Consider the following 9,825-nt stretch of genomic DNA (forward strand, 5'->3'; position numbering starts at 1 on the left):
GACTGAAACTGTAACGGGATAGCCACTGTCAACCAGCCGCGTCCCTCTGATGAACTCTTGAGAGTCGAAAAGAAGTTTCTAGGAGAAAAAAAACGGCATCGATCGAGAGAGTAACATCACCAAACCCTCCCCTGTCGTATATAACCACAACAAGACGTGCAGGATATGAAGAAAATTAAAAATAAACATGTTTAGTTACCTCACATAACGCACGTGAATGACGGTTCCAACAGCTACCAGCTACGGTTAAATCGCGACACCTTGCGAGATACTATCAAAGTGCAACAAGGAGCCTCCGAGATACTGCATGCATTTACCCATTTTTACCGCTAGAGGGCGCAACTGTAACGTCACCGCCAAGACCTCGCCTCATGAAAAAATAGATCAAATCCATTCAAAATATCTTATCAGTTTTTTTTTAGTTAATGAAATGGAGACATGTTTCAGAAAAAAAATGTTGACTTTGATTCCGATATTTTATCACACAGGCAAAGCGTCATCCTGCTAAGCAACAGATGCATGATGGGTAATTATGACCAAAGCAGGAAAATATTTGGGGCGCCACTTTCAGTGTTGTTGTTTTACGCAGTTGGGGAGAATACGTTACATTCGGCCTCTGGAAAGTTACCTCCCACTGCCACCGCGCCTCCTAGGGGACCATGTTCGGAGATATATGCTGGTTTGACCTGATTTGTTTTTCAGTGTCAAATCGCTGACGTTTTTTGCCAATCGTTTTATTTCGACCGAACTTGGCTTGGTGCCCCCCTCCCCCTTCGACCAACTGTTCAGTGAATCACTACCAGATCTCTCAACAGTTAAGATGTGAACCCGGATCTGTTGTCTTTTGAAGTGGAATTACTCGTTACTGAAGCAGCTGGCATTCAAACGATGGCGGATACGTGAGTAGTTCCCTCACAAATAAGTTGTGAAAAAATTATGTATGACTATGAACTTGAAAATGGTTAACGTAAAACACATGAAACGTTAACTTATATTTCAACTAGGTAAAATTATAGCAGCTCTTGCTTTTATATTTATAATCATGAGAACCTTATAGCTATATTGCCAAGCCTGGTGTGCCATTGATCAGTGTACAAAAAACTACATGGCATAATTTTAGCATGACTTCTTTCAAAGTTTCGTCTTCATTTTCGTATTCAACACTTAAACAGATCAAACGATCAATAATTTTTTTCACAGAACTTTACGAGACAAGATCCGTAAGCGTCGCCAGGCTCTGCAGGAGTCGCTGGCTCAAAGTGACGCCGACCCTGACATCTCCACGTCACGCATGGACGACACATGGGTAAGGGTTACATACTACTGTCAGGCAGTCTTATAACCATGTCAGCAGAATGTACTGTGCCTGCACAAAACCCGGGGTTTTTCATTGGATGTTTGGTCAACGTTGCATCACAATTTTGCCTGTTGCAGAAGACATCTTTACCGACGTAACATTTGGAATCTACAGATGGTCTGTTAACCTCACATGTGCAAATACAACCTTGTACAACCTTAGATTAACAAAGATAACATGTTGACAAAGAACCTGACAGGTTTGACCTTCCTGGCAAAGGAACTGACATATCACAGTAAATGTGCTGTACGTGACTTATACATCTATGTATGTTTTCCAGGCATCCAATGATGTGGAAGCGGTCAGTCCACAGCAGAATGGGAAGGTTCCGGCAAAGGAACAAGAGGAGACAACATTGGAGGTAAAGGGATGCCTGTGGATGAGCTTGATTTTGGATTTGGAAAGTCAGTGGTTATGTATCACAGGAATGCTAGCATCGAAATATGGAGTGTCAATAGTTAATGTGTCACATTTTGGAGGGGGTATAAAAAGTGCACAGTACATCTTGTATGTTCCATATTATATGAATTATGAACTCACTATATTATATGTCTCTATTTCTATGCTCATATTTGCATTATTTCTTATGTAGCTTTCACAAACTTTCAAATTCTTTTAGGAAAATTGGCAGGTACATGTAGTAAGTTCATCACATTATTCTCTAGGTGTTGGATGAGGAAACAGAGAAAGAGAACATGTTACAGGACCTGGCCTCACGCAGGAAGACTAGGCAGAGAGAAGTAAGTCTTAGTAACATATCATCTTTACCATTCTGATCATTCCTATGTTTTGTTTTACATGTATTGCTATGTATTTTCTATACACGTCATTGCTGGAAATACTTAGTGCATATGCAAGTTTGGGCACCCAAAATTGAAGCTATGATCGAGTTGCTGGCTTATTGTCTTATGACAAACCTTTCACTCCCATCTTACTTTCCTCCCAGTTAAACAAGAGCCTGCAAGGTGCGGTGGAATCTGTTGAAGACTTAGATGAAGTAGACTCTACCGCCAGGAAGAGTGAGTTGGATATCCCTATATTTTTATCTGTTGAATTAGTCTGCAGTTCAACATTCAATGTTCATGTCTGTTCTTTTAATTAATGTGTGGCTTTTTTTTCTATAAATACTGTAAATGCATTTACCTTCATGGCAGTTTTATTTCCCCAGTTTTCCCAGTGACTCTTGGCGTGAAATCATGACACAGTGAATGTGATTGTATTTCTTGCATAACAGAATTGTTTCAAATGTGAACACAGATGTCTCCTTTTCCCTTTACACAAAGTAAAACCATTCCGTATCTGTATCTGTATAGCCAGTATAACTGCCAACCGTCAATGGTGAATTACATAATCAGTGTAAGGTTTCTGTTTGTTACCTTTATAATTTCATGATTGATTACAATCATTCATATGTTTCTCCCTATGCAAAGGCCCAGAGTATTACCCAGGTACTCCTCCAAAGGGATTTTTATTACCCATTGGCATCTTTCTGCAGTTCACACAGTGCTACAGCCCTGCTACATGTACATGTGTCTCTTTATGACCCTCCTGTTGCTAATGTCAACTGCATTGAGCCTTGACACGCTGATTTAATCTCTGCTTGTTAGATGCCACTGGCTTTTTTGGCTTTTTCTTATCTAGCAATTTGGATACAGTAGATGAGGGTGATACTGATATTTACACCCTACAATATATGTACACGTAGAGTACTCTAAGTTCTAGACCACAGGATAGGCTTTTTCCTTGACTGTCCTTGGTTGGCTACATGTGACACATCAGCAACTAACCTTCTCCCTGCTGCCTAACCCCATAAGCAATGCAAATTTGGTGCCAAACAGCTTAATTAGCAGACTGAAGGTTAATGTCATGTGTTATAATTATGTTTTGTAATTGTTGATCTTCTTACTGTTATTGAACAGTGTCTATGGCTGACGCAGCCCTGAGTCTGACCAAGACCAAGTCTCCCACCGGCCTGAGTTCCTCTGTCCGAGAACGACTTAAGAACAAAGTCAAGACTGTCAGGGTGAGTACAGGAACATGAGCCTTTTCTCTCACAACTTGAACTTGTCTTGTTTTTCCATGCTACATTAAAAGTAGTCAGGTTGGAATGTATCTAAATTTAGTACACATGTTTTGTAACAATGAGTTTGATCCGACGTGCGGTCAGGCTGGTACCTCGGGCGATACGGAATACCCCGTGTTGTATTCTATATGTATCGCTCTTTAAAAAAAGCGTAATGTCTTTTGTACCAATGAATCCTATGTTGTACATCACCAGGAGAAAGTTGAGAGTGAGGCTAAGGAGGAGCCGCGTCCCGCGAGGAAGTTGCGAGCGTTGCGGGGGAGACCTCCCGCCATCACCAGGTTTGATAAGGTACCGTCAGATCTTCCACTCAAGTTCCAGTAGATCATTCATGCCATAGAAGAGGTTCATCAATCACGTAGAATTAACAGTTAGTAGAAATTCTTCGATCAGTGACTGTATTCTTATAAGGTACATGTAGATTATGTACCTCCAAATTTTCTGTGTCGACTGTACACCTTGATCACGGTGTACAGTCGACACCAAAAATTTGTAATCTACGTTACAAAAATACAGTCACTGGTCGAAGAATTTCTACTCACCATTCATTCCATAATTTCCATACACTGTCAATCTCAATCTGTTTGTTACTTATATAATTTTATGATTGATTACAATCATTCATACATGATGTAATTATGTTTCTCCCCCATGCCAAGGCCCAGAGTATTACCAAGGTACCCCCTCCACAGGGATTTTATTACCCATTGGCATCTTTCATTCATTCCATAATTTCCATACACTGTCAATCTCTTTTGTGGTGGTTTCATTGTTGCAGTTTTCTCGGGACCTCTTTGCCACAGTTATGTATCTCCAATGAACTACAAAGTTGTTTCAATCATGACTTTGAAATACCGCAAAAATCTCCTTTTTCCTCCTACCAAAATAGGATTTTGCCACTGCAAAGGTAAATGAATTATTATTAATTAAAGAATCTTGCTACAAACTCTGATCCCACTGACTGAAGTTAAAGTAAGACTAGAAAGGCCGACATTTGCTTGGGAGCAAATACAGCATATTTCAGTCCATCTCCCTCCCACGCAAAAGTGGACTATTCCAAACTTACCCCAGTGCAAAACTGGCAAAGGTTCTCAAATAGTAGCTATATGAGAACAAAGATGCAACAACAAGTAACGTTACTTTGGATCTCGAAAGCTTTACTAATCTTATTACAGGTATGCAAAAACTAACAAGAGTTCCACGATCTCATACCTTCGCCAAATGATGTTAACCCTTGCGGGTGACGAATTGTACAATTTTAATCATTGATTTTGTAAATAAGAGCCTCATTTGCATGGATTATATCAGTTGATCATATTCTCCATCCAATGACAGCCTTATCATAACAAAAAGGCTATTATAGCACTTCCTCATAAATTATGCAAATCAGGTCAAAATTTGAATAAATTATATTTATTGATGTTCACCTTCACTTAACTTCCAAATGTGGCAAGCAAAAAATTCGGGGTGCAGCAGTTACAACTATGGAATTATAAGAATTTGCCATTAATTATGCAAATTAGCTCCTCATTTACATAATCTATATCCTCAGATGTTTTTCTCGTTCTCAAGTAGATGTCACAAGTGTTTCATAGTTCTATATCGAACAAAGCAGATTTATATAATTTCCTCATTAATTATGCAAATTAGCTCCTGATTTGCATAATTGCCATCTGATTATGTTAAGCATCACTTCAACTACCTACATACCAAAAATCACGACAATACGTCAACCGGTTCTTGAGTTATCGTCCTTCAAATTTTTCTCAACAAATGCTCCTGCAGTTCCAGAACAAGGCGCTAGGGGACCCAAACTCATGTCACTTCTTCCCTACCCCAAGAGCTATCTACCAACCAAAATTCATGACCCTAGCATGTCCAGAACATGAGATATCAAAACCGGAAGTTCAGCTGCAGTACCTAGGAAAGCCGCAAGGGGGCCCAAAATCTAATCATTTCTAGGTCTCATGAAGACCTACCCACCTACCAAGTTTCATTCCAATCCATCCACTGCTTCTCGAGTTATCTTGCTAAACCACACACACACAAACACACCCACACACACACAGACAAACGCTACTGAAAACATAACCTTCTTGGCGAAGGTAACAATGATGAGATTTGATACATTTTGAAGGTCTTAGGCACATAAAATTGAATGTGTGGGTTATTACGCACCACTTAGGTGCAATGTGACCTCAGGTAACCCGCAATGGAACACATGTTCCATGGATGGAACCGGCCATTCTTTAGATAGAACATGGAACGGGTACAGCACTTTTGGCCCTTTTTTTGCTGAAAATAGCCATTAAAGTCCCCCAAATGAGTCATTTGGAAGTGGTGTATGCCAAATATGTGATTGCTATTCTGTACACACATGTTAAAGGTACCCTTATACTGAATTTCAGATCATTTGGTTGTAAAACCAGGGCTCAGGATCCAAAAGTCCATTTTTTGTCGAAAAATGCCCCAAAAAACCTTCATAAATTTTTTTCAAAGGCATGTATCAAAAAAAGGAAAAAAACGCCTGGGGGTATTGGCCCACTCTACCTCCATGCCAAATTTCAAGTCATTTGGCTGAATGATGGCGGAGTTGAATCCCTTTGACTGTTTGGCAGGAGAAGGAGAAGAAGAAACATCAGAGAACACAATATATTTCATCCATACCATAGTATGGACTGAAATATAATTAGCATGGTCACATATGGCGGCACCCATCCCTGTCTCTATAGCCCTTGGGCCACACAGTCATGCAATCACTAAAGCAGGGTGCTAGTCCACTTGTAGTGGTGTGTTTTTAACTCCCATGCTCTTTTTCAAATGCTGAGTGCTAAGCAGAGAAAGCAGTATGTACCATTTTTAAAGTCTTTGGTATGACTCGGCTGGGGATCGAACTCACGACCTACCGAATACAAGGCAAGCACTCTACCCACTTGGCTATTGCACCAGAATGCACTGACTGAAGCATGATGGTTAATTTTTCCCAGATGAATAAAGAAGACCTGGAGGCGGAGAAGCTGCTGGAAGCGTCACTCAGCGCCAGGTCCAAGTGGAAGAAAGCGGGCAAAGGGATGAAGGTACTCAAGAAGGTTCCCTAAGATTGCAATTCTTCCTTAACCTTCATCATGCTGTGGACAAAAGATTTTATTGGCTTATTGATTTTATTTCCTAGCCTTTATGAGGTTGAGCCATTCAAAAAGAGACCACAGTGTAAGCCAGCATGCTGGAGGTTACCATTATAGTACATGTTCTGTCAAACTTCTCACACTGTCTGTGTCTGTTTGTTAACAAACCACTAATCATCTATGTGTCTTCAGTGGATAACCTAACCTCATTATAAACATGCTACATGTAATTAACTTACAACAACCCTCGCACTAACAATACCTTCTTCGCACTAACCTGGTCATCAATAACCCAATCTCAGTCATTGCCAGCCATTTGCATGAAACCATTTCATCAATGAAGTAATCGTTGATTGATGACACAAACCACTCAAGCAATATCAGATCACCCAAATGACTCAACATTTAACACCATTATGATGAACGGTTTTTGATTGAAAGCACGTTGGGTGTGAATACTAGAAAATGATATCTCATAATGGTCACTGTGCCATAAGTCAGTCTTTGAAAGTCATTGAAAAAATCAGCCCAAGGTTTCATTTCAATAACCACATTTGATGGTCTCCTTGACAAAGCTACAGCCTGTCCTGTCATTCACATACTTTTCCTACATTTTCAAACAAAGACAAACAGTATTTTTCTCATATTCTGTGTGATAATGTGTAAAATGAAACAAAATATTACAAGTTATGATATGCCATCTAAGCTGCATGGTTACTGTATGTAAGAATTAATGGCAAGCTAAAACTGAATTGCAATAAATTCAACTCAACTGTAAGCAGAACAACTAACACTAGTTCTGACATTGTTGTGTGGTCGCATAGACATACAATGTAGCAATCTCTGTGTTCGTATAGATGTACAACGTAGCAATCCCTGTGTTCATGTAGATGTACAATGTAGCAATCTCTGTGTTTGTAGACAACTGCTTTCTGCTGTGTTTTACACTGTTTTGTTTGTTTGTGTTTTTGTTTTTTTGCGGGGTGTCTCTTTTCTACTACCTCTGGTTTCACACACAGGAGCTGCTTGCCAAGAAGGTTGGTTATAAGACTTGGAGACAGTTGTGCATGCCCAATAATAATAATAAAAAACCTTTGTCCCATAACATAATAACCTTAATTTCTTTAGAGAAGCTGTAATGATATTCCCTATTGCTACAAGTGCATGGATCAGTCTTTAAACTTCTTTTTACAGTTAATTAGTAAGCAATTAGATTACATGTACATGGTTTGGTCTCTTACATGTATTACACGAATTATCTACATGATGTACATCATTGCTTATATTTACATGGTATAGATTAACATTCTGCCATTGTATGGTAGAGCCTACATGTAGAGCATGGTTGAAGTATATATATTTGTTGATGACAACATTGCATTGGCATAAAATGATTATTAATTTAAAGGTTGTAGGGGAGACATTTGAGTATATATGTCACCCAAAGTATGGGGTGTAAGTATATTATACAGGGCTCCACTGAAAAGCAGTGTCATCACTGAGTGGGGAAACCCTGTTTGAATATGATGGAAAATAAAATAAGAAATATAACAAAATAAACAAAAACGTGTATTGTCTTACATTGTGTCTGAATCTGCTGTATGTCCAGCTGACTTCTGCCTGTCTGTTCCCCTGTATGGTGCTATCCCAGGATGCCCTGCCCACAGACGAGGAAGCCTACGACTTCTTCACACACGTGTATGATGCTGAGGAGGAGGAGGAGCCACCCAAACCCCCCACCCCCCGGGAGCCAGAGGCTGGCCCCAGCGGGGAGGGGGTGGAGGAAGGGGAGGAAGCTCAGGAGGAGGAGGAGGGGGAGACAGAGGTATAATAAAACTATTGAAATTAAAATTGTAACAATACAACACAATTGGGCAGCTGTTGCTGGTGTTGCGTCCCACACATAGAAACAAATACAGGACAGACAATACTAGTACTCATTTTCACTCGAGTTAAATGAGGAAAGTAATGTAAAGGGCCTTTCCCAAGATAGGTGGCATGTCAGGACTTGAACCCGGGACCTCTTGGTCCGAGTCGAGTACTGTTACATCACACAATCCCACACAGGTACAGGGTGGTCTCATAGTTCAGCTACTAGCCTAAGGCTAGGTTTTGAATCACTTTGAATCAAGGCAAAAACTTGAGAACCTAAAATTTAAATTATCTTGATAGGATTCACTTTTAACCATGCTATCAATTCTGAGGTTTCTGTTTTGTACTGTCTCCACAGCCTAAGGAAGAAGGTGCAGCGGAGCAGCCCCAGCGCGAGGCGGACCGTCGGAGGGAGGAGGCGGAGAAGGCCCAGGAGGCTCTGGAGGATTACCTGAGCGAGGGCTGGCAGATGACGCACGTCCACGCCGCACAGTATACCGGCTACCAGGCCAGGGTCGACAGGGAGAGGGACATCTACTTTGTGCCCAGCATGCTGCCTGGTAAACAGGGACTTTTTTATGTTTACCGAAGGAAAACATATTGTTACCCTCCATGAAAATGGGGGTATTGTTTTTACTCCGTTTCATGTTTGGTCTGATATCTGAAGATCGGTGAGAAGGAACTGTACGATATTTGGCAGATTGATGGATGGGGCCTTGGAGATTGTGTAGGTTGACTTTGAGCCCCTGGTGATTGACCTTGGTACTGCAGTTTAATTTTTTTATTCTGTTGTTTGCGCGTTATGGACTGTTTGTGCGATATTAAGGTAGCATGTAGTTGTTATTACCATGGTTAAGTGGTTTAAATTTGGGCTTCCTAGCTGTTTGCGTTTGATATTTACAATATGTTTAAAGTTGGTCTTTTTGTGTTGAATGTTTGGAAAATCTGGTGGGTCGTTTGGTATACTGTAAGTCTCTTTAGATTCGCGGGGCCTAAAGTTCGCGGTTTCGGGAAAATGGACAATCCGCGGTATTTTTAGATTCGCGATTTCTCCTTGGCTATTTTTCAAAGAAAAATTTGTAAAGTGTATATTTAAAATAATAAAAGTTCGTGTTCCGGCATTTATATCCTAAAACGCGACGCAAAAATTTGTTTCGTGCACCGCGCGAGACTGCCGGCGGTATAGCTGACGATCGATCTGACTCACGTGTAAACAATTTTCTTTGTTCGGAAATAAGCGCTAAAACGCTATTTTCCACGACTGCACATCGATACTCTAGTGAAGAAATGCATAATCGAAAGAATCTTTCGGGAAAATATATATTACTAAGAATATTTATGCCGTCTTCGGCGAGATTTTGAACCCGGAAGTATGCAAAGGTCGCCTA

General features: G+C 40.4%; 1 protein-coding gene across 2 annotated transcripts in view; it reads left to right on the plus strand.

The window, feature by feature from the left end:
- Positions 1-529: 529 nt before the first annotated feature.
- Positions 530-9,825, plus strand: part of LOC109480929 (coiled-coil and C2 domain-containing protein 2A-like) — a 27,101-nt gene continuing 17,805 nt past the window's right edge. The window contains exons 1-11 of one of the 2 annotated variants that reach the window (XM_019783319.1): positions 530-899; positions 1,201-1,306; positions 1,638-1,718; positions 2,023-2,097; positions 2,304-2,376; positions 3,277-3,380; positions 3,636-3,731; positions 6,428-6,517; positions 7,585-7,602; positions 8,217-8,390; positions 8,796-8,997. In XM_019783319.1, the coding sequence (XP_019638878.1) occupies positions 889-899; positions 1,201-1,306; positions 1,638-1,718; positions 2,023-2,097; positions 2,304-2,376; positions 3,277-3,380; positions 3,636-3,731; positions 6,428-6,517; positions 7,585-7,602; positions 8,217-8,390; positions 8,796-8,997 (1,030 nt within the window). In that variant the 5' untranslated portion in view covers positions 530-888. The remainder of the gene's footprint in view (positions 900-1,200; positions 1,307-1,637; positions 1,719-2,022; positions 2,098-2,303; positions 2,377-3,276; positions 3,381-3,635; positions 3,732-6,427; positions 6,518-7,584; positions 7,603-8,216; positions 8,391-8,795; positions 8,998-9,825) is intronic. The other variant, XM_019783320.1, reaches the window with a different exon arrangement.

Source organism: Branchiostoma belcheri, unplaced genomic scaffold (assembly GCF_001625305.1).
Source record: "Branchiostoma belcheri isolate BF01 breed outbred unplaced genomic scaffold, Haploidv18h27 scaffold53, whole genome shotgun sequence".
Taxonomy (NCBI): Eukaryota; Metazoa; Chordata; class Leptocardii; order Amphioxiformes; family Branchiostomatidae; genus Branchiostoma; species Branchiostoma belcheri.